The 27,107-nt window shown below is 35.8% G+C and overlaps 1 protein-coding gene across 1 annotated transcript in view; it reads left to right on the top strand.

Annotated features, from left to right (window-relative positions):
- LOC149795310 (meiotic recombination protein REC8 homolog) overlaps positions 1–27,107 on the top strand; it is a 128,893-nt gene that overhangs the window by 8,569 nt on the left and 93,217 nt on the right. Inside the window, exons 5-8 of the mRNA XM_089964080.1 lie at positions 1,980–2,070; positions 19,508–19,646; positions 25,507–25,615; positions 25,976–26,055. Coding sequence (XP_089820206.1) covers positions 1,980–2,070; positions 19,508–19,646; positions 25,507–25,615; positions 25,976–26,055 — 419 coding nt within the window. The remainder of the gene's footprint in view (positions 1–1,979; positions 2,071–19,507; positions 19,647–25,506; positions 25,616–25,975; positions 26,056–27,107) is intronic.

The following is a 27,107-nucleotide window of genomic DNA, read 5'->3' as shown; positions in this document are numbered from 1 at the left end:
TGCCACTTTTGAAAATCAAAATCAGCGCGTTATTAAAAATTATTATTGACATGATTGTCAAATGATGATTCATTCATTAAACAGCCCAGTTCCCTACCCCCCCCCCCCCCCCCCAAGGTTTTCTCATGTCTAAGCGAATTTTTTCAATTTTTGGAGGTCCCTCGATAACTCTCACCCTTATAGTATGGTCTATGTTTGTGGCCCCCACTGTGCATGAGTTATTGATGGAGAGGTGTATGTTGAAACTTGATTACACACTGCATAAGCAGCCATAGTGAAGCCTGCATTTCGAATTGAGTTATAATATAACACTGAAACTAACCTGGCCAAGGTGAGGGAGCATTTAAAACAGGACAGTCATTCAGTGTTCCTCTAAAAAAAACAGAGCCAAGTCAGTTTTGCTTTACTAAGAGAAGAAAGAGAAGTTTGCATATTTTAGTCAACTTAGTAGCCCACTTTACCTGGTAGCGTGACCCCTGGGTATGTGAACTGGGAGGCATTCTTGTGTTGTCTGATCCATGGAGAGAAGGGTACATGTGTGAAAGGGAATCAGTGATTCATGGAGAGATGAGTATGTGGACTGGGAGGCAATCTGTTTTTGATCCATGAAGAGAAGAATATATTGATTGGGAGGCAATCTTTATTGTCTGTGATCCATGGAGATAAAGGTATGTGGACTGTGACACAATCTGTTTTGTCCATGATTCATGGAGAGAAGGATATATGGACTGGGAGGCAATCTGTGTTGTCTGTGATCCATAGAGAGAAGAGTATGAGGACTGGAAAGCAATCTGTTATCTGTGATCCCTGGAGAGAAGGGTATATTGACTGGGAGGCAATTTATGATTTGTGATCCATGGAGAAAAGGATATATTGATTGGGAGGCAATCTATGTTGTCTCTGAACGATGGAGAGAAGGGTAATTGCTTAGGAGGGAATTTGTAGTCTGTGATCCATGGGAATGAAGGGTATATTGATTGGGAGTCAGTCTGTGTTGTGTGTGATCTATGTGAAGGGTATATTGACTGGTAGGCAGTCTGTATTGACTGATCTGTGGAGAGAAGGGAATATATGATATTGGTTGGTTTGGCAATCTATATTATGAAAAAGTGAGTTAAATAGCAATAAAACACAAAACAACATTTATATTACATTGTGTGTATTTATATATATATATATATAAAAGAATGATATAAATGTGAAATAAACAAATTCTGTGTATTTAGTTACCTTGATTCTATACGGACTGGCAAAACTTTTCATCTTGCTTAACAGTCATGCATGTGTTTAGTGAAACTGTATACATATATGTCACTAAAAGATAGCTTATTGGAACATTTTAATTTCACTTCTTCATAGAGTAAAATTTAAATAACCACCTTGAGGCATTTGATTAAAGATGATTAACTAAGAATGGTTTATCAAAACAATTTATGCCAGATATGACACGTGCTTCATTATGAGAAGTCTAATAGTTGGGTTAAATAACTTGGTAAACCCCACCACATGGAGAGTGGGTGTATCATTGTTTAGTGATACGTTGCCTCTAGATATTGATGGACTTTTACAGTAAGTAACTGCGCAGTTCAAGGATTATCTTGGTATAAAACAAATACATTTTGCCAGGTTTGAAACATTGGTTCAGGAGATTGCAGACAACCTGATTCTACTGCATGATTGTTTCAGCTATGTGGGAAATTACAATCTAGATTTGTAATATTTTATCTTTTCTTATTTTTAATTCAGTGACTAATTTTGAGAGGGAATGGAATTTTATTTCTGCAGAATTTTTAGGATGGTAAGATAATGTGAAGAATCGGATGGATAATTGTAACATGTGAAGTCTTGTTTTCTGATATGATATCATTTTCTTGTGGATGGAAATTAACTTCACAAAACTAGGCAAGGAATATGTTTTGTTTTTGTACTGTGTGTTAAGCATGATTAATTTGCAGTAACAGTTTACATTTTATGTACAGTGGATCTGTCTGCATGCCTGATCAAAGCTCAGAAAGTTGCTCTAACCTTGCAAGAAGCACAAGCTATCAATCTGCAAGAGAAAGATTTAAGGTGAGTCTTTTTTAATTAGAGAAACTTGCAATGTTTTTGAAGGTTTATATGATGTCTATTTACTAACTTTAAACCTCAAAGCAATTTTACAGGTTCCTATACTTTGTAAACCTAAGTGTTTGATTGTTACTTTTACATAATCTTGAAATATTGATGGAACGTCAGTTGTAACTGGGGATGGGATTAAGGGGTGTAGGGGACTAGGTCCTATTATTCTATTAGGCTAACATTTTATTGTTATTTGTTTTTCTTTCATAAGTTCTTTTTTTAAAAAAATAGAATACACATAAGGTAACATATGTATTTATCAGTGTTGCACTGGTTTTTAAAATGAGGGTAGGCAGGTTGTTTATTTATTTTTTATTTTCATAAAACTCATATAAATATTTAATGCCATTTAAAATAACATGTTTTACCAGAGGAGAGAAGTGTTAGGGTTGGCAGTGGGAAACAGCTACAGTCAGCTGTCTGGAAACACATGTTCTTTTGCTTAATGGTGCAACAGAACAAATATGCAAAGTCTAACTTGTAAAGGTAACGAAAGCACTTTACATATCCCTATGCATTAGAAACATGGACTAATTCAAGTTTTAATATGTACAATAACCTGCATTATAGCAGCTTAGATAGCATCAAATCTTTCCTTTAAATATATAAACTAAATAATAAGAGAGAGATTTTGAATACTGAAATATTGACAGTCTCATAAAATTAAAATTTTATACCAAAAAAAGAAAATGCAAGTAAACAAACTATAATTGATGGTGTGAGGTGTTTCTTCTCTCTGTTGGAAAAGAAAAACAAAATCTTTTATTGCAACTTAATTTTCAAAGAGAGAGAAAAAGTTATTTATTTTTTGAAGTATTCTATTTTTCCACATTACACCACTCCCTCGATGACTCAAGCCCTGATAACTTGAAAACCCACTTATAATGCGAGTCAGACATGGATCCCATTTTTTAACCAGGAGATACCCCCCAAAAATGTGTCCCTATATATTAAACTTTAAGGAAATCGCAATGGTCGATATTAGTATAGAGAGGACCTGGAAATTTTGATCAACATTCTGAAGTTATCAGCTTTTCATAAGAAGTCATATAATTGGTTACATTGTCTTTCCAAGCAACATTCTTAGTACAGTGTGACCCCCCATAGCGCACTCTGTTATAACGCAAATTCGGATATAACGTGGTCATGGTGTGGCCCCCGAAATTTCATATACATGTATTTTTCTTGTGCACAAACAAAAAATCTTAAAAAGTACAAAGAAAAAATAAGTTGCTTATCATTTTGGGGAAGAGTTGCATATAAATAATACCAGACGATCGTTGGCTTGGCTCCTGAAATTTTATATGTATTTTTCTTGTACACAAAAAAGTATTTTTTTCTTCTTAAAAGTAAGAAGAAGAAGAAAACACGTATAAAAAGTTTATTCTGGGATCACGTAGGTCTTTGCCAATGTTGCAAACTTGGATTGTTTTTCCTTATTGGCTGCAAAACATACCATGTGGCTTTTTTTATTTATTGGCGACATTGTTGGCTGTTTAAACTTTTATGTACAGCCATTGGTTTGGAGTGGGAGTGCAGAAATTCAGAGGCCCCATGAAAGGAAGCCACAAACTGGATATAAAATGCGCTGAAATTTATCTATTGTTACATAAACAAATTCTTTGTCCATACTGACAAACCATCTAAACAGTGCATTGTTATATCATAATCGGCTTATCTTGACATCTAGCATGAGTTCTGTATGTTGTGAAATATCCACTGTTTTGTTGTTGACATTTCTGGTAACAGATCAACCGGACGAGGCATTGTCTCGTAATCTATCTTTCATCGGATTTTTGGCCGCTCACTAGTAATTAATATATTTACAAAGACTGACATTTGTATGTGGATGGTAAATAAAATTCCTCTTCTTTTCACTCAGAATTAAATCCTTCAGAACACTCACGTTTTCTGTAATAATCCCTGTCATCAGAACACCTACATCTCTATTGTCCGTTGGCCCTTTGTTAATTTTCAGACGCATGCGTGGAAGGCAGCATCACACTGCTACCACAAATGTAAAAAAAAAAAAATACATCTTACTTATTGGTTTATTCAGTAGGCATGGAGGGTCAGTAATTAGCATAGTCTAAATGATGGCCAATTCTTTTTAAAAATGTACCCAGATAAAATAGTTTGCTGAAATTTAAAAGGAAACAGATTACCTTTGAAGCACCGACTGTTTTGAAAATGTACTCAGCAAATGAAAAAAATACCAGTCTCAATCATGCAATAGAATTATTTCATGTTGCCGCCATAATAAGAAATGGGCATTTGTTTGGTTCTCCAAAGCTATCCTTTAGTGGTGACTTCAATAGCGCATGCACCCTTCATCAAAGGAAGTCAGTACCAAACTTAAATAAAAGTGATGGAATCTGATGGATTCTTGCATTTTCCAACGTGACTGGAACACTTTAACTGTGCTGTGAAAGTTTCCATTTTATAGGGAAAACGTTTATGCTTACGAACTCTACCAATGGCGGCTTTAAACGCAAACTAACATTTGCCGACTTGGTAAATGTTAGTTTGCGTTTAAAGCCGCCATTGGTAGCGTTACGTCATTCGTTACGTGATTGTGCTATGTTTTTCCACTGAATTCAGACCAGTATGACCTGTTACAAAATTAATGAATATTTTAAAGCTGTGTGTGTGCATATTTTCGATGGAATCACTTGTATTGTGGATTCAATGTATCTGATGAGGTTCGCAGGTGAGTACATGGTGTTGATACTCTATTCATGCTATACATAAGACATTTATATATAAACAGGATTCACGAATATGTACCAATTCATGGTTCTTTAAATAAAGTAAACTATTATATTATGTCTTCTCTGTATTTCTCATTTAATGTGCATCAATTGAATAAGCACGTATTTTATCGCCCGCATTTATTACCCACACACACACACGCCCCCACAATTTTTTATGGGGTACATTTTCTTCACCTAACTGACTTGGTTGCATATAACATGATTCGGTATATAATGTGGTCAGGTTTTGTGGCTCCCAACTGCCGTGTTATAGCGGGGTCATACATTGTAATTAAAAATATTCAAGGGAATTTTGATAAATGAAAATGTCACTTGTGCCTGGTGTAGGCAGTACATGAATAATTAAATATTAAATTGAAAACATTTTATTAAGTGAAATTTGTATTTTAATTCTATCTTTTAGTTGATTGCTCTGGTGGCCTAGTGGTTAGAGCATCCATCTCGGATGCAGGATGTTGTGGGTTCGATCCCCGGCTGAGTCACTCCAAACACTTATAAAAATGGTACTAAAAGCTGCCTCGCTTGGCGCTCAGCATTAAGAGGTCAGTGTTAGGACTGGTTGGCCTGGTGTCAGAATAATGTGACTGGATGGGACATCATGCTATATGTCTGCGGTATGATACCCAGTGCTAGACATCACCATAAACTGCCACACTGCAGACATTGTAGCAATATGACTGAAAAATGGTTAAAGCTACATTAAAAATCCAAATCCCACACACAGTCTTTTAGTTCCCGTTAAGTGTAATAATTATAAATGCAATATGTATTTAAGCCTAAAATATGTCAGCTATGTCCACAAGCTTTTCTCTGAGAACCTATTAAAGTCCCTACCATGTTTTGATAACTGACTTGCAGAAGTAATGCTTTTATTGTTGCACTGAATTAAAGCTGGCCTTGTTTGTATTATCCAGGGTTCCCACACTACCAGGAAATATGGAAAAAGTCAGGAGAAATTACAATTTTTTCTGACTATGAAAAGTACTTGAATTTCGCAAATATTGATGAAAGTCTGGAAAATCTTGTGAATTTTCTGCCACCACTTGACGCCCGCAATAATCACATAATTGAGTCCTAACTAAACTGATTATGAGTTATATTTATCAAGTTCTAACCAGAATATTCGAAGGGTGCAGTATGAATCATTGGGGGGCATGCAATAAACGTATATGCAGAGTCAGTCCAAATGCTCAGTGGATTAGATTCATCAAGTTGACTTTTATTTTCAAAGTCAGGTCGATATCCGTATCTTTCGTTACATAGAAGTTATGAAAACCAGTATAGCATCACAACAGGCCAACATGGTTGTGGCAAAGCGTAGCTGCTGACCAGATGGCTGAGCAAACTTAAATGTTGATAGATGAAGTGATACATATATGAAAATGATATGGAAATTATTTATTTTCTCAGAAATTGTATCAAAATCGATATGTCTTTAATCTGCTGAAAGACAAGATAAAACTACGGCATTGATGAAATGTTGCCTGGTACCCAAGATTTGCATTGCTAGTCACATGAGTACACAAATCTAAATTAACAACCCACATTTACAAATGTTGTAGAGAAAAAAAGAAAAAAAAAATATTAAATGAAAGTCATATGCTGGTTGTAATAAAAATACAAGAAAACAATAGAACACAAAATTCTCGATATTTATATATTCCAAGAAGTCAACTTCTGGAGTTTTGTTGTATCACGTGACTATCATATTGACATGTGCACTCTGCTTGAAAAATCAGGCTGGCCAGATTGCTGGCTTTTACAAAAGTATCTAACTATCATTTAATATAATTGAATTTCTGTACAACAACATGAAAAAGGAGTTTGTTGTTGATATCATGTGACTATTGGACTTCCGATGTTGTTTGAGATTTGTGAAGTCATGTGACTAGTAATGCAAATGGTGAGTACAGGATGATATTTTATCTATGCCAATTATTAGTTTCATCTAGTCTGTCAGTGGATTAAAGACAACATTTATAATACTTGCCATCTCTGAGAAAATAAATCATTTTCCTATCAATTTCTTGCAGGTATGAGTCGATGTAACATAAGTTTAAATTTGCTAGGCCCACTGGTAAGCGACTACCATTTGTTGCTATGCACGGTGGTGGCAAATTCCAAATTTTAAATATGCAATTGCAATGACCCCACACCCCAACCTAAATATCCAAATATTAAAGATGTGGTAGGAATAATCGGAGGAAACCCATATTAGAAAACAGATTGCTATTCGTATATTTCCAAATTTGTAGTCCAAATTGTTGAATCTCAGAGCTGAAATGAGAAATTGTTGTCCCTTTTATTACAGTGGTCCCCCTCTTGTATGGCCACTCCTTCTGCACTGATAAAGTGGCCTTATAAGATGAGTGGCCTTTCCAGAGGGGAACTAAATTTTTCGTGAGAAGTATATGTAATGTATTTAGTAAGAAAGCTACATACTCCAAAGCATTTAATATCTTAATTTAAAAGTAACATCAGTTATTAAAAGGTTCTTGTCATTATAATCATAGGTTTATTTTAATTGAATATACATTAGTAGTTCTTATCCTTGGCATAAGTGTGATATGCAAGCGGGTATTGTTGTCATGCACATTACAAAACCATTCATCAATATGTAGAGGCAACATATCACTAAATCTTAGTACATACACAATTCTCTTTCCATTTGCTCCATTTTCCCCTCTGCTGCTGAATAACCTCCTTATCGGTTACGATGTTGTTTATTTGAATCTTTTTAACATAAAATTGTTTATTCTAGTCTTTTCTACATAAAATTGTTCGGCGAGTTCCCTCCCTCCCAACCTCACCCAATGTTGTCAAGTAGAATAACCGACTTTCTTCTAAAATAATACATATCCGTTTATGTGATGACATATTAATGTTTGGTAATGATTTATTCGATTTTTGCTAACTGTATGTGATTTAATTATGCAGACGAAACTTGTTGAGCAGACGATATGCCTTCTTCATGAAGGAAGCTCTAAATGTGTCACATGATTTTTCAGTCTTTGTCTGATACCCAGTTTTCTCAAGGCTCTCTGTGTTAGTGTACAAAATCTGTTTTTAGCCAATGTTGACCATGTTATTATCTTGACAATTATGTCCTGTTGTAATCATCAAAGAGAAGTTGTTGTATGGTTTAACACCATTTCTCAGCACACTATAGGCTATACATGGCAGCCAGTATTAATGGTGGAGGAAAACCCCGGAAAGAACCACCGACCCACGAGAAGCTTCTGGCAAGCTTTCTCACATACTCACATTAGCCGAATCAAAGAGAAGAAATAAACAGATGTGTGAAGCCCAAAACTATCATAACATTGTTGAGCCCATTTCCTGTAAACGTAGGGTTTTATAGACAATGATATAATATTAATCTTATTGTTACATGTACTTTAGTCAAAACTTCTATCAGTAATGAAAACTTGATATTGGGAGACATGTATTGATTATATTGATAATCTGGTTACCGTATTTACCGCATATGTTGGGGCACGATAAAATAAAAATAATAATTCCTGTCCCAGAACTTATGTTGAAACATTTTTTCACTTTGGTCATACGTCCCAAGACTAAAGAAATGAAATAAATTTGTATTGCATTTTGTGCTTGCCCCCCCACACACACACTGCACGTTGCAATAAAATAGATAAATTAAATGCTAAATTGATAATATAAAGAAAGAAACTAACCTTGTGTTGTTATCATTTATTCCTTTTTTCAACATGAGCATTAAAGAATAAAATGTTTCCACGAAATCCATATAAGTAGCGTAGGCTTCCATAGTGTAGCGTTTATCAATTATGTCCGATACCACATACATCCATATCAGGGCTGACGGCAAGCTGTTCAACATCACCCGTCTCCGTGCTAATACTAAAGTCACAGAGGTACTCATCCGTGAATTGCTCTTCGCCGACGATGCAGCCTTGACATCACACACGGAAGATGGACTTCAGCAGCTGGTATGCCGCCTCTCCCATGCTTGTAATGGATTTGGACTGACCATCAGTTTGAAGAAAATGAACGTCATGGCACAGGGCGCAGATTCCCCTTCTCTGTCACCATCGATGGGTACAACTTGGAAGTTGTCGAGAATTTCACATACCTCGGGTCTAATATCTCCAGCTCACTCTCTATTGATTCTGAGGTGAACGGCAGGATTGCCAAGGCAGTAGCAGTGATGGCCAAACTTAACCAGAGAGTCTGGAACAACCCCAACCTCACCGAAAGACCAAACTGCGTGTCTACCAAGCCTGCGTGCTCAGCTCACTTCTCTACAGCAGCGAAACATGGACCACCTATGCAAGACACGAGAGGAAACTCAACAGCTTCCACCTGAGATGTCTGCGGCGCATTCTGCACATCCAGTGGCAGGACAAAGTATCCAACATAGAGGTTCTAGAACGCGCCAACATGAACAGCATGTTCTCCATCCTCAGCGAGAGGCACCTTCGCTGGCTTGGCCATGTCAAGAGAATGGACCCAGGCTGCATTCCCAAAGACCTGTTACATGGGGAGTTAGCAGAAGGTGCACGACCAACTGGATGACCACATCTGCGCTACAAAGATGTTTGCAAGAAGGATATGAAGACGGCAAACATCAATGTCAACGACTGGGAGAACTGCAAACAACTGTTCCAGCTGGCATCTAGCTGTCAGGCAAGGAGTTCAAAACGCAGAGGAAGAGAGAAAAATAAAACAAGCTGAAAAGAGAACTAGAAAGAAGGATAAACAAAAAGCTTACTTTGGAGCTACACCATCGTCTCCTGTTGACAGACGGATGCCAAGACCAAGATTTTACATCCCCATGGCCACACATTAAGCCTATATTTTACATCCTCAAGGTCACAAACATTAGGTTTATATTTTACATCCCATAACCACACATCAAGACTATATTTTACATCTCCAAGGCCACAAACATTAAGTTTATATTTTGCATCCCCATGGCCGCACATCAAGACTATATTTTACATCCCCAAGATCACAAACATTAGGTTTATATTTTACATCCCATAACCACACATCAAGACTATATTTTACATCTCCAAGGCCACAAGCATTAAGTTTATATTTTGCATCCCCATGGCCGCACATCAAGCCTATATTTTACATCCCCAAGGCTATGCACATCAGGTCTATATTTTACATCCCTATGACCACACATGTTAAGGTTTATAGGTTGCTGCATTTGTATGGGAAAATAGAAATGAGATTTTTGGATGGAAATACTGCATGAATTGGGAGTACAGTATATCCATCCAAGAAAACGAGTTCATTTTTTCCCATATGAATGCAGTAACCTTTTTATTATATGCTAATTTTCGTATTCTACCTAAGGCTTATTTATATAAACAAAATACACCTCAAGAAAAAAGTAGCTGAATTTATGCTGTATTTTAAACTAAATTCGTAAGAGGAGATTCATCAGTACACAACAACAATTTTAATGTGGACATAACTCCGCCCAGCTTTTTTTATAACTTTGTTGCATGGCCAATACCACTTTCAAAAGAAATTGTCATTTTGGTCTACTCAAAATTGAAATTTAGAGTCCTATTGTGAATAAATGCTCATTGCTACAACTTTTCATTTGGTCTGGAATGATTAAATTTTGGTATTTTGGTCGATTCTATGAAATTTCGTAATTATGGATGCATTTATCTGTGCCAATTCTACGTGAAATACATCGCATTGAAGCAGAGAGGGAGAAGCGTGTTGACATCTGCAAGTGTGTTACTGTTCTGTCATTGACTGTTCGAAATCATAATGTGGGGAAAATATGAAGTCTTTCAATTGTAATTATCAAAAAGAAGCTTTGGAATTTAATGTTTATTCCATTATGAGTGCAGTAAGGAGGATGTAATTGCACCTGGAATATAGTCAATACTACAGTACAATTTCAAAATTTGTAATCAAGCTTGAGAACCCATGACATGGCTCATGTAATTCGGATTTGGAGAACTAAGATAGTACATTTTGAGGATATTCAGGATGTAAAACTATAAGACAGTATATTTTTTGATATTCTTATTACCAGCTAAAGACGACAGGTTTATGCCTTGTAACTTGCATGATTTTTGAAGTGACCCCAGCAATTTTATGACCTGTCTGGCATCTGTCGCTAGCCTAAATCTGAAATATTGTATGAAAAAAGTTAACACGGAATATTGCAAAGCATCTGGTATGTGGCAGTTCACGAAATGGCTGCTTTAGTTCATTCAGAAACAAATGTAATCAACCAAAACGTAGAGTGTCTACTACATCAGTGTACATGATTTATTTACAAAGTAGATTCTCATACACTCAACTACTCTTTGGTAAACGTGTCCTGCATCTGAGTGTAATATGAAGGTATGCAATATTATAAAATATTGCAGGATTCTGACAATGTAAAGTTGATAGAGACAAAAATGAGCATATTATACTATATTTTACATCACCATGGCCAGACATGGCCAGTATTTTTCATCTCCAAGGCTATACACAACTAGTGTATATTTTATGTTTCCATGGTACACACACATCAGACCTATATTTTACATCTCCAAGGACATACACAACAGGTGTATATTTTCCATTCCCATGGTACACACACATCAGACCTATATTTTACATCTCCAAGGCCATACGCAACAGGTGCATATTTTCCATTCCCATGGTACACACACATCAGACCTATATTTTACATCTCCAAGGCCATACACAACAGGTGTATATTTTCCATTTTCATGGTAACAGACATGAGACCTATGCATCAGGCTTATATTTTACATCTCCAAGGCCATACACATTAGGTATATATTTTCCATTCCCATGGTAACACACGTCAGCCCTATATTTTACTTCTCCAAGGTCATACACATCAGGTGTATATTTTCCATTCCCATGGTAACACACATGAGGTCAGATGCTTTAAACTGCACCTATTTGTTCATGCAAAGCGTCTGCATGATCAAACTTGATTATAATAAATAAATTAAAAAAATTCTTCCAGAAAGCCATGCATGTTAAAGACAAAAGTGAAAATAAACTTTGAGAAAAGTGTTAATAATTAACACGGAAGAATAAAATGGAGTATTCAGATTCTTATGAATCAAAGCTGGAAAGGACACAGTTATGTTTATTGGACATCACGTGCCAGTTTGATTATGTCTCATGGCGGGAGGTATGATTGCCGTTGTCATATGAAATGGAATGGTGGAAAAAGAATTTCCCAGAATTATGTCAAGCCAATGGAGCCAGAAGAATTGCATAGGGTCTGGAACTAAAGTTTGTGCAACTGTACTAGCAGTAAATAAAGTCTACACATACTTTACAACCTTTTCAGTTGAACAGAATGTCTATCGTTGCTGTGTTTTAATTATGTTTTACAGCCTTACAATAGTAGTTATTGATATTTTCTTACACCTTACTGATAACTGGTCAGTCTTATGGGAAAAAATCAACTGCTTTACTGAGATGGACTCGTCAAGGTTGGCAGGTCTGGTTTAATGCCATTTTTCAGCACACGATAGGCTATACATGGTGGCCACTATAAATGATGGAGTAAGAACCCAGAAGAACCGCAACCCATGAGAAGCTACTGGCAAGCTTTCTCACATATCCACCATGGACGACAGAGGTGAGATGGCGGTGATCTGTAATAGAGTGCTTTAGACCATTCATCCACTCGGGGCCCGTTTGTAGCTTTGTCATTCCTTAGAATCCACCTCTAAGTTCTGCCGCCATATTACAAGTGGCTTCTTTTTCTGAGTAATCCTATTAATCTGCAATCTTTCCAGGTGAATACTAAATTACCCTTTATGATTTTGGAAGGTATCATTTGGGTCTGAATTGTAATCATGCTCTCAATTTTTGATTGGATATCACTGTGGACTGATCTAATCAAACTTAGCAATGTCCCTCTCGCTGTCTGTCAATTTTTACTCACAATCATGTACATATTCACAATATGAAATTAGTTTTCGTCAACAAAATAAGAAATTTCTCAATAAAAAAAAAGAATCATTTACACCTTCTAGTGGACGAGATATTTATCTTGATTTTTATTGAAGCATCTAAAATTTAAATAGCAATCCTAAAAGAAAACATTTTACAAACATATCTAAAGAAGAACACCTCAGTTTTATATTTTACCCAAAATACGTAAAATGGTTGATAAGTCACTACCTTTAGGATATCCAGGATGACCCATTTTTACATGTAACTCAAATATAAATAACATATCGCAATACATTGATCATATTTTACAACCACTGATGAAGACTACCTTCATATGTCAAAGATACTTTTGATTTCATACCAAATTGAAATCTTTACCAAAACGACCAATAACTGAAAATTCATTCCTAGTTACATTTGATGTGGTTTCACTCAACACGAATATACCACACAATGATGGTATCAAAGCATGTAATATTATCTTGAAGAAAACAAATATACATGTAAACTATCAAAAGAACATGTCTGTGATTTCATAAAACTTGTGCTCGAAAATAACTTTTTTCAATTTGGTAACACAAACTATCTCCAAAAGTTGGGAACAGCAATGGGTAGTCCTATGACACCTTCTAAATAAATGCCTCTTAAAACCAGATGTTTGGTTAAGATTTTTAGACTTTATGCTTTGGAGTTATTCATTAGAAGACCTTTATTATTGTATAGACTGTTTAAACAAATTACAGCCAACAATAAATTTTATATTCAATGAGTCTAAAACCAAAGTGTCATTTTTGGACATAGAGGTCATGAAAAATGAAAATAATGACAACACTACCATGGTTCATGTTAAAACACGAATATGTTGAATACGGGATACCATATAGTCAAGCAAAAAGATACAGAAGAAATATTTCAGATGACACTTTTTTAAATCATCTTTGATAGAGTTAGGTCAGCATTTTTTAAATAGAAATTACCCTATTGGCATCATTAATATTGCTTTTGAAAAAGTATCTTCTCTTACACAACTTGAATCTTTACAATGTTATTGAATATAATCCAAGTTTGCCTAATATAATTCAGATTATCAATAAATATTGGGACTTATTAAAATTATCATGCAAAGAAAGTGTTAAATCACTACACAAAAGCAAAACCACACTTGCTTATAAAAGGACTAAAAATCTTAAAGATTTCCTAATTCATTCTAAACTAGAAAAAAAACATATAAAAAGGAATCATCAACTAAATGTAATAGACTTAGATGTTTGCACTGTTCTTTTATTAATGAAAATACTTCTTTCAGTAGATACAATAGAAAAGAAACTTTTGAGAGGCATTGTGATACTAATTGTGCAACATCAAATGTCATTTATTTGATCACATGCAAAAAATTTGGCATCCAGTAAAAAATAATGGACAAACCAGTCAACAAATATCTAAACGTATGAACCAACAAAGATCAGACAATAAATTATATTGATCAATCATTTTCATTTGATGTTGCTACATATTTTAAAAAGAGTTCCCATACTTTGCAAAATTTCTCCTTTCAACCTATTGTTATAACTGATTCTGAGATGGAATGTCTGCTAAAGGAAACCTATCAGATTTGCCATCTTAATGTGGTACATCCAAGAGGTCTACATTCCAAAACACTACGATATTCATTAATTTCTTAAAAATTATGTCCCTTTTTTACAATTAAATAATTTTTAAATTATTCTAATTTACAGAATAACTTAACGAGTAAAAGTATATTCTAATATCATAAAAATAAGTTTTCTGATTCTTTAAATAATGAAAGGGCATTATAAAATAATTTCTCAGTATATTATGATTAATAATTTATAAAATATTTGATTATAATTATTATGATCACCGTAATTATTATATAAATTGAGTTATGATGAAATATTGAACATTTGTCAATAATATATCATGGTATAATATCTTATTTTTTTGTTAATATTTTTAAAATTTTTTTAATGTGCATTATACACCACTCCCTTGATTACTCATGCCCTGATAACTTGTGAACCCGCTTATACCGCGGGGTCAGGCGTGGCTCCCATTTATTATACCAGAAAATACCCTAAAAATTGATCTCTATTTGTTGAACTTGAAGAAAATTTCGATCAAAATTGATAAAAGAAACTTTGATGTGTGTCTCGTTTTATCATCAGAAACGGTAGAAAGGACCTGGAAATTATAATCAGCACTTTGAAATATCAAATTCAAAAATAGGTCATACAATGTTTTACATTTTCTTTCTAAATGACATTCCTAGTACACCGCAATTAACGATATTTAAGAAAATCTCATCAATAAAAATGCCACTTATGCCGAGTGGCAGCCGTACTTAATAAATAAATACAAATTAAATATCAATTAAAATCTGTGTTCTTATTCTATCTTTTAGTTTCTTTTAAGTGTAATCGTCATAAAAGCAATGTGTCCTCTTGTAATTAAATGTAAAATGAGTCAATCTACCGTAATAGCTCTGTCCGCAAGTGTTTCACTGAGAACCTAATTAAGTGCTGACCATGTTTGATAACTGACTACCGGAAGTATTTCTTCTATTGTTGCACTGAATTAAAAGCTGGCCTCCTTTATATTGCCATGTGAATTATGTCTTTTGAATCAAATAAAGAAGGTGGAATAAAAGAAAAGTTAAAAGGCACGAAAATCGTACAAACTTAAAATCTAGTGGCCCCAGTCGTATATCGGGTGAACTCGCTTCATTTGATCAATCAAACATTTATAAATGTTATTGTGCATGTAACATAAACTACCTTAAATTAACCGACTCTTTCATAACTGTGATCCAAGATAACAAGGCAGCCAAGCAAAATGAATACTTCATAAAATAAAGAGCTTGATTTCACAGATTTGGAGCATTGTGGGCAAGGAAGTTTCAGAGAATTCTTGAACTGGCACTTAGATATATCCTCAAGGATGATAAGAAGTTTCATTATTACTTATTATTCAATGCCCAGTCAGTAGGACCGCCGGAAAAGCGCACAGAAATAGTTAATTTTATCAACGATCAAAATGTTGACATATTTTTCTTGACAAAAACATGGCTAAAAATATCATGCGATGAGCGCAAGTGTGCTGATCTAACACCCACTGGTTACTCCATCAAGTCGTTCCCCCGTGATTCTCGCGTAGAGTGGAATTGTTGTCATCACAAAGAACTCCATGATAAGACGTCTTAACTGCACCACAACATTCAATTTCGACCACGCATCGTTTGAACTAGTCCAAACCACACTCACACTAGAGCAAAGGTCGGTCCATTTTTCTGCCTAGACCGCCTTCCTCCTAGCAGAAAAAACAAGCTGGCTGACACTCTTTTTGGAGCAGTTTCCGAATATCTTGGACTATGGAAATTCGATAGGTGGCAACCTGATTATGCTTGGAGATTTCAACTTTCACTTTGACTGTCCCGGAAACTCAAATACATCAAAACTCATAGATTCCATTAATGTTTTCAACCTCAAACAGTCAGTTAACCAACCCACCCATAAACATGGTCATATTTTGGACTGGATTCTTCATTGACCTGATGAGAACATTCTACGTTCCTCCCTGATATCCCATGACCTTGCATCAGATCAATCTCTGCATTATATGCCATCTTGACGTATCAGTCCCTAACCCTCCACCTTTATCTGCCACTAAGAGAAACCTCCGTATGATAAATAGAACCAAACTAATGCACGACATCCAAGCTAACCTAACAACTTGCTTACCTCCTGCCGCAGAACAACTCGATAACTGTCTGCGTTCATTACTTGACAAACATGCCCCAGCGTCCAAGTGCAGAGCATCAATTCAGTAGTGTTCTCCATGGTATAGCAGTGTTAGGGACCAGCTTCACACTGCTAAAAGAGACCGCCGTAAAGCTGAGAGGCTCTGGCTTTCCACCAGACTCACTATTCATAAGCAAATCTATGAAGTCGTTAAGAAGAATGTCACAAATACAGTCCATGCAGCGAAATCAGCCCACTACACTACTAACATCATGGAAAATTCCAGCTGCAAAGAGCTCTTCGAGATTACTAACAAGCTAATATCAAGGAACAAATCAACACCACTTCCAACTACCTTCTCTCCAGTCATCCTTCCGGACATGTTTGCTTATTTATTTCGCGACAAAGTACAAACCATTAGAGATAAGCTTGACACCACAATTTCAATTCACTCGTCATCACCATACAGTTGGGATACAGAATTTGAGCGGCAACCATTAGCAGCATTTGAACCTGTCTCTATGGATTTTGTACGTACAATCCTGATGAAGAGTGCACCAAAGTCATGATAACTTGATCCAGTTCCAACATCAAAGCCGCTTGAGTGCTTAGATCCAGTATTGCCTTCACTAACTGATGTCATTAATACCTCTCTCTCATCCGGGGAATTCCCATCATTTTTCAGAACTGCCATTGTAAAGCCTCTGCTGAAGAAACTAACACTAGACTATAACGATTTAAAGAACTACCGCCCAGTTTCTAATCTCCCATTCATTTCAAAACTCTTAGAAAAGGTTGTTCAATCCCAGCTTGTATCTCATCTAAATTCAAACAGTTTTTTAGCAATGTACAATCTGCATATCGCCCTTGCCACAGTACTGAAACAACTCTTCTAAAAGTAGTTAATGACATTCTCTCTGTTGGATAGCAGAAAGATTACAGTCTTCAGCCTCCTTGATTTGTCTGCAGCATTTGACACAATAGACCATGATGTATTACTTCACCGTCTCCAGCATGTATTTGGCATTCATGATACAGCCTTACTGTGGTTCAAGTCCTACTTGGTCAACAGGACACAAATTGTATCTGCAAATGGAATACACTCCAGCCCAGTTGATCTATGTTGTCGTGTTCCACAGGGGTCTGTTCTTGGACCTGTTCTCTTCATTCTGTACACTCACTTGCTCTCAAGTGTCATAGATCATCATCCAGTGTCTCACCAATTGTACGCTGATGACACCCAAATATACAAATCTAGCCACCCAACTGAAGTTGATGCTACCATCCAAGGTGTAGAGAGGTGCATTTCTGATGTGAAATCATGGATGACATGTAACAAGCTGCAGATGAATGATGATAAAACTGAGGCCATTCTGATCACAACACAAAGACTTTCTCATTCACTTCCTTTACCTCAAACAATAAATATCAGCAACGCCAACATTAAATTCACACAGTCATTATGAAACCTGGGTGTTACTCTGGACAGTACTCTCACATTGAACCAACATGTCATGAACATATGCGAGGCTGCATATCTTGAGCTGAGACACATCAGCTCAATTCGCAAATATCTTTCAGTTGATGCCACTAAAACACTTGTGTGTTCATTAGTACTTTCAAGACTGGACTATTGTAACTCAATTCTGTCTGGTTCATCTCAATATCTACTCCAGAAACTTCAAAAAGTTCAAAACACAGCTGCTTGGTTCATACTTAGAGTACCACGATCAGAGCACACCTCCCCACTGCTCTGTACCCTATACTGGCTATCCATTCGATCCAGAGTCAAATACAAAATTTGTTCTCTGTGCTACATTTCACTGTCGGACTCTAGTCCAACATACCTATCCGACCTCACCCATGTGTACACACCAGCAAGATACTTACACTCCTCTTCTGACAATCGTATACTCATTATTCCCACTATGAAAACAAAGTCATATGGACAGCGTTCTTTTGCATACCAGGGCCCAACAATGTGGAATGAATTGCCCACTGAACTTAGACACAATGACACAGTGATCACATTCAAGAGGGCTCTCAAAACTCACTTATTTCGACTGCAAGAACAAACTTAAAGACCTAATAATGTTTCCTACCTGAAATAATCTCAGCATGTTTTTTTTTTTTTTATTTTTTAATGTTTTTCTAATTTCATGTTGTTTATTTTTGTAATAATATTATGTTTTTTATCTTATAGGTGTTGTTTAATGTTGTAAAGCGCTTAGAGCTTCTAAAGATTAGGTGCTATACAAAGTCCTCATTATTATTATTATTATTATTCCAGTGAAATCACGACATCAATATTGTACTAATTGAAAAATTCAAAAATTGAATTTTGTCGTAGACGATAGTCTTACGAAATAAATGTCTGTTTTTGAAGAGAAAAAAAGGAATCTTGTTTGGTTGTGTATCAACAGTTAGTCTAGTGCCCTGTTCTGCAGACTCCCGATTTGGCAGGATAATATTAAACACCACTACGGGAACCAGGCTCATCAAGAAAACAAAAAGCAGTGATGTAATACACAGAATTTTTTGCATAATAGTGAGGGTTGTTGAAACCAGTTGGAACGATCTTTCATATGTTGGACAATTTGAAATTAAACGTTATTTAAACAGAATAACAAACAACTTCATTAGAAAAAAGTGCGTTATTAAAAATTATTATTGACTTGATTGAAAAATGAGGATTGAGTCAATAAACGGCACAGTTCCTTATGCCGCTCCACCCCCACGTTTTTCTCGATGTCAAAGCAATTTTTTTCAGCTTTTGGAGTCCCTCTGTAACTTGGGCCTGCTTACAGTGCAGTCTTTGTTTGTGGACTCCATTTTACGGGAATTATCGAGGGAGTGGTGTACATAATAACAAATATTAATATATATATAGTGTGTGTGTTTTTGTAGAGAGGAGGCAGTTACTTATCCTGATAACACAGAGGCAACATTTAGGCCAAATCTGGAACTGTATGACCCTCTGTTTGGGCATCCCACCCACCACCTGGATGATATATATCTTAGACTCCTGGAGGACAAAGGGGCTGAGGTAAATTTTGTGTGTCTGTTCTTACCATTTTATTTGGTAAATAGTACCTAATTTAAGATTCCTTGTCTAATCATCTAAGTCAGACTTTGCATAAAAACTGTCCCTTGCACCCCTACTATGTGATCATATTATATACACCACATGACAGTAGTTAATGGGTTATGGGAACATGCACCAATATCTCAAGCAATTATTTGATATAATAATTTGGAAGCTGCAAATTTAAGCATAGATAGCAAAATTATACAAGCTCAATATAGCTGCAATACTTTATAGGCAGTCATGGTAAAGTTGCAACACCATATTTTTAAAATGAAAATACACTATATCATGCAAGCATGGTTAAGTTCTGGTAAATTATTGCTAGTTGAAAATACAACACAGTACAGTGTACAAACACTCAAAACAGAGACAGTGTGCCAGTAATGCAGAGCTATTGAATCATTGCACAAATCTTAAGAAGTAGAACAATACTTAAACATTACAAAAATGTAAACAAAATCACATTTAGTTGGATTTTTTTTTTGTATTTATTAAATAAAAATTGCAGAATTTATGCTTTTTGATACCACTTAAAGAAAATAATGCACAAGAAAAAAACTTGTTTTAAATAAGGAAAACAGTTGTAGTTGCTGATATTAATGGTAGCAATGATGACTCCGATCTTAGGGATCTTATGCGTTGTTAACAAAACATAATGTGTGCCAGTAAAAAGACAACATCCTAAAATTCATATAAAAGTGGAACCTGTATAAAAATTATATCCATGAGTATTTTTTATTCTTGGCAATTGTGGCAGAAGAAAGGGTTAGCTCATTATCATTTACCCACTGGCTGTTCTAGCCAGTTGTGTGTGTGTGTGTGTGTGTGTGTGTGTGTGTGTGTGATTTAGATTTTTTTATGTAGCTTTAAAAATTTTGCAGTGGTGTTCCACAGGGGTCTGTTCTTGGACCTGTTCTCTTCATTCTGTACACTTAGTCACTCTCAAGTGTCATAGATCATCGTCCAGTGTCTCACCAGTTGTACGCTGATGACACCCAAATATACAAATCTAGCCACCCAACTTAAGTTGATACTACCATCCAAGGTGTAGAGAGGTGCATTTCTGATGTGAAATCATGGATGATATGTAACAAGCTGCAGATGAATGATGATAAAACTGAGACCATTCTGATCACAACACAAAGACTTTCTCATTCACATCCTTTACCTCAAACAATAAATATCAGCAACACTAACATTAAATTAACACGATTAGTACGAAACCTAGGTGTTACTCTGGACAGTACTCTCACATTGAACCAACATGTCATGAACATATGCAAGGCTGCATATCTTGAGCTGAGACGCATCAGCTCAATTCGCAAGTATATTTCAGTTGATGCCACTAAAACACTTGTGTGTTCATTAGTACTTTCAAGACTGGACTATTGTAACTCAGTTCTGTCTGGTTCATCTCAATATCTACTCCAGAAACTTCAAAAAGTTCAAAACACAGCTGCTCGGTTCATATGGACAGCGTTCTTTTGCATACCAGGGTCCAGCAACGTGGAATGAATTGCCCACTGAACTTAGACACAAAGACACAGTGATCACATTCAAGAGGGCTCTTAAAACTCACTTATTTTGACTGCAAGAACAAACTTAAAGACCTAATAATGTTTCCTACCTTAAATATTCTCAGTATGTTTTGTTTTGTTAATGTTTGCTTATTTCATGGTGTTTGTTTTTGTAATCATATTGTTATATGTTGTTTTATCCTATAGGTGTTGTCTAATGTTGTAAAGCGCTTAGAGCTTCTAAAGATTAGGTGCTATACAAAGTCCTCATTATTATTATTATTATTATTATTATTATTATTATATCATTATGATGTCTGCAGTATGGCAGTTTATAGTGATGTCTAGCATTGGGGCATCATGCTGCAGATATGTAGCATAATGTCCCACCAAGTCACATTATCCTGACACCAGACTGTCTAGTCCTAACACTAACCTCTTAATGCTTAGCGCCTAGTCCTAACACTAACCTCTTAATGCTTAGCACCTAGCCAGGCAGCTGTTAGTACCATTTTTATAAGTCTTTGGTATGACATGGCCAGGTTTCGAACCCATGACCTCCCACATCCGAGGCGGATGCTCTAACCACTAAGCCACTGGAGTGGTTCTGGTTAATTGTCCAGCTAAGGTAAAATTTTGGTCCCTTTGATTTCCTATTTTCCCATAATATGTTCATCAAGATATGTAAATATTGATCATTTTGTTATATAAAAATTCGCGTTATAATAGAGTGTGTTATAGCGGGGTCACACTATTGATCATTTTGTACATTAAAGTACAGACTTGTAAATTATTGGACATATTTTGTCAGAGACATTACATGTGTTAATGAATCATCTGCAAGAGAGCAAAAGTTGGTTAAAAATTACCCATCTTACATTGCTGGATGATAGGAGATGATGACCTAAGACAGGAACATTTCAAATGACCAAAAAAGGAATGATAAACCCTTGTCTTAGATTTAACTATGGAAACAACAGTGTGATTTTTGCAATTAAAGAGTAATAATCCAATAAAATGCAAAATATAGATGTAAAGGATTTAATTCAGCTTCAAAATGGGATGGTCATTTGATGTATTTCATAGTCATCGTGATAAAGCAAAATCATTGTGAAAAAACAAAACTTGGTGTCCTATGACAGCTTCCATATCCTGACCAATACGTTAATTATAAGAATTACATTTTTTATTTGTATTCTCTGTAATTACATAATCACATCATTATTTGGACAGGTTTCAATGATAATGTTAAAATTCTTTGGAAAAGATATCATTGGTGTCTTGCAATTACATCTTTTGTTTGCCCTTTCCCCCCCCCCCCCCCACCTTAAATAGCCCATTTACAGGTGTTTTATGACAATGGACCATGGACAAGTTACATTTTTTTTAAACGGTGTGTCTGAGATGTAACACATCAAATTCTTTACCATATTCACGTATATTTTCATGTTGATGTTGATCTTACTAGGTCTCGATATCATTAGTTTTAATCCTCATTTGTTTTTTTAGAATTTTTGGGGCACGCATAGTTGACAGTGAACTTTGTTGTTGATATATTTTTGCATACCAAAATATTTCACCGATTTCATCTATCAGACTGGATGCAGATCATGACAGATAAGCGGTGGGTAGTTCAGTGTGTTTTTCAACATTGATAAAAGGATTATTGGATAATAATAATTAGTAATTATTACACTGGTCAACAGTGAAATCATTACTGACTTGAAAAGGCCCTAATCTGTAGTATTTTGGTGTGCCGAACACGAATATAACCGTGAAAAATTTGTATTGGCTCTCGTTTTGAAGATATTCATATACCTCATTTTCTATGTTTCACTGTGTAAATTTCTCCAGTAGGACTGCAGCAACATCCGGAATAATGATGCAACATTGCATAATACCATCATGCTCACATCATCCACAGTTGATTGCATCATTTTCTGATGCAATGCAATACTAATGCCATGCGGCTGCTGAAGTAAGTTGACGTCAGCAGTGTACTATACATGTGTAGGCCTATTATACTAATGCCAGGCGGCTGATGAAGCTGACGTAAGCAGTGTACTATATAAAGCCCAATCAGATAGGTTCAGCATTTAAAATATTTTAGACGTTGTGCGAGACAGTTCAAGCTACTGTTACATAAAACTTATTATTTTATCCATTTACGTACAATAAAGAACAGTAATGCCTCGAAAGTGTGTTAATACCGCAGACAATTTTTGCTATATTTGTGGGGAAGTGACATTTGCCAACCAGAAGAAAAGTATCAATTCTCAAGTGAAGAAGGCATATCATCTTTACTTCGGATGCAAGGTTGGTGACCAAGACAAGCCTTGGGCTCCGCATATATGCTGTGCTACATGTACAACACAGCTTTCACAGTGGTTGAATTGCAAAAGGTCATCAATGCCGTTTGCAGTCCCAATGGTGTGGAGAGAGCCAAGCAACCACCTAAATGACTGTTACTTCTGCTTGGTTCCTCCTCTTTCCGGCGGAATAACGAAGCGAAAGAAGTCGAGAATAGTCTACCCAAACATTCCGTCTGCATTGAGACCAGTTCCACATGGTGAGGGACTTCCTATTCCAGAACCTCCAGCAGAATATTCTCTTGATTCATCTGACGAAGACAAAGGTGAGTCGACCTGTTCTTCTCCTGGTCCATCAGCATGCAGTGATCCAGATTTTCACTGTGGTGCATCATCAACCCCACACAGAATAACACAGGAAGAACTAAATGACCTGATTCGTGATTTGGACTTATCAAAGAACAAGGCAGAATTGCTAGGATCAAGACTCCAACAATGGAATCTTCTAGAAGAAGATGTCACAATTACTGCATATCGAAAGCGCCACCAGCAATTGGAGCCTTTCTTCAGAAAGGAAAGTAATCTGATATTCTGTTCCGATATTGAGGGCCTCATGAATGCTTTAAAAATCACTCATGACCCACAAGAATGGAGACTATTTGTGGACTCTTCGAAACTGAGTCTCAAGGCTGTGCTTTTGCACAATGGAAACATTCTTCCATCTATTCCAGTAGCGTATGCTGTCCACATGAAAGAGACATACGATAACTTAAGGCAGCTACTGAATTCCATTGAGTATAACAAGTACAGCTGGCACCTCTGTGGTGATTTGAAGGTAGTTGCCCTTTTAATGGGACTGCAGCAAGGATATACAAAATACATGTGTTTCTTATGCGAGTGGGATAGCCGAGCAAGGGAAATGCACTACATGAGGAAGGAATGGACTCACAGGCAGAATGTAGCCATTGGAGAGAAGAATATCCAACACCCAGCTCTGGTTGAGGCTCAGAAAATCTTGCTACCACCCCTTCACATCAAACTAGGTTTGATGAAGAACTTCGTGAAAGCCATTGACCGGACTTTGCCAGCATTCCGATACCTGCATGAAAAATTCCCTCGACTCAGCGAAGCAAAGATTAAAGAGGGAGTTTTTGTGGGTCCTCAGATTCGAGAGCTTTTCAAAGATGACCGGTTCAACAACTTGCTGGAAGGTGACGCGAAACAAGCATGGAATGCTTTTCGCCTAGTTTCTACAAACTTCCTCGGAAATGTTAGGGCAGTAAACTATAAGGAACTAGTAGAAGACATGTTGATGAAGTATAAGAAACTTGGCTGCAATATGTCTCTAAAGATTCACTTCCTTCATTCCCATTTGGATTTCTTTCCTAGCAACTGTGGTATTGTTAGTGATGAACACGGCGAACGTTTTCATCAAGATATCGCAACAATGGAACAAAGATACCAGGGAAAATGGTCCACTACAATGCTGGCTGACTACTGCTGGACACTCCTCAGAGATGCTCCCGAACAGCTGTACAAGAGACAGGCGAAGAAATCTAAGATGTAGTCTATGACTTGATTTTTTATAGGTAGGCTATTACAGTTGACCTTTTACTATTGGAATGCATTTCGTTATGTAAACATTAATTTCTTGCAGATTACAAAAAAAACTAGAGCCAATTTTGCAATTTGACTGTCATATTCGTGTTCAGCACATAAAAATTGATAAGAATTGACTAATTTTATTTCAGTAACATGACTTTTGTAAAAATTTGTTGTCCAGTGTTATTAGTATTATTATTTTCATAATATATAAAATAGAAAACTTGTTTTGATTCTGTAATTAATGTTAATGTTAGGACGAGGTGGATTTATTCATATGCCATAATGTAGTTTCCATTTTTGGGACTAGTGATATGGAATTTAAAAAGTGCTATATGTTATATATGGTATATAACATAGAATATATTCCTATTACTTTGTCACCTCCAGGTGTTATTGGAACGTAGCCCATTACTACTCAAGTCCCCTCAGATGAGTCCTTTGATGCAGGTGGAGGCCCTTATGTCCAGGCATGACATGGACGAAGGGCAGCCAGAAGGTACACTTCCACATTAGATTATATTTTTTATCGATTTGTTCTCCAAAATTAAGCAGGATTATAATAAGTTTTCATTTAATAATTATTAAAATATTAAATTAAGAAGTAAATTTTGTAAAAGAAGTAAAATTTGTAGCCTATCAATACCCCACCCCACCCGATTCTGATCATTAAGACTTTTAAGAGTCAGAATTCATGAAAATTTTATTAAACCCATCACTGTTATAATATATTTTATGATGTATTCTTGAATTAGATCACACTGCCATTTATCATACCGAGGTTATATTTTGTTTTTAAAGAATATGCTAAGGAGGGGTAGGAAAAACTATGATAATGAAAAATTCATTAATTATACAGCTGTTCCAGAAGATTTCCACACAGTTAGTAGAGCGGAAATCACAATGAAGGAAATAGAAGATTGGATACCTGATGTCATGGTAAGTAATTATTGGCATTTCTATAAAACAAGCACCCCCAAAAAATCATGCTTGTATCAATTTAGATGGAAACCTAAACTGATTTATGAAATTTTTAAAGCACATTACCATATTTTCTGCATGTTTTCATTTGGAAATTATAATTACTTTTTTTGTGTCCAAAATCATTAAAAAAATATTCATTGTCTGGAAAAGAACAAATGAATGAAAAGTGCAAGCCCAAGGAGACAAACTCACAATGCTATATATGCTTAGTTATCTGAAATAGCAACTGGTAATTTTTTACACAAATAAAAAGAAAAACACAGCTATAACAATCGGACTTTACTATTAAATTTTTCCACACATAATAGATGTGTACCCAAAATGTAAAATGGTTAAAATTGCTGTTAAACGTAACATACACTACATTGCTTAAATGTTAACAGGCAGGCCTATGCATATGGAGTCGACTAGGTAACAGGTGTTCTATTTATAGCATGCTGCACTTTGTAACTATGCTCTATGAGGTAAAGGATTAAACTGTTATAAAGTACTATGATTGATTTTATTATTATTTTGCATGTGTGTATTTTCTGATTTCTCCAACATGAAATTAAATAAAGGTATATACAGACTTTATATTTCGTGGGCTGGTTGAGTTTTCCTGGTAGAATAGGCTGAACTATAATGTACAGTACTTACACAGTGCAAATCATGCATAGCGTCACTTAAATCCTTATTTATTCCCACCCAAATTAGATGCAGATTTTGCTTTATTCATAGTTTCAACCAAATTGCATTCTTCCAGTTGATGTTTCAGCTACTCCTTGATAGCTGTTTCCTTTACGTTGAATCATGTGATTATAAATTACTCATTTTCAATGATATAAATGATCCTACAAATGAGGTAATATTTATGAAAAGGTACACATGTTTAATTGTACAAAGCACATGGCCAGCATAACTATTACGTGTTCATGAAGAGTGGTAATAATAATGGCTAAAATTCTCATTACAGATCAATTAAGATCATAATCAATCTATTTGAGCTTTGTTTTGGCATCTCCTTT

Source organism: Sinohyriopsis cumingii, chromosome 7, assembly GCF_028554795.1.
Source record: "Sinohyriopsis cumingii isolate HCF-2022 chromosome 7, ASM2855479v2, whole genome shotgun sequence".
Taxonomy (NCBI): Eukaryota; Metazoa; Mollusca; class Bivalvia; order Unionida; family Unionidae; genus Sinohyriopsis; species Sinohyriopsis cumingii.
Note: the sequence above shows the minus strand (reverse complement) of the source record. Positions and strands in the feature narration are given on the sequence as shown.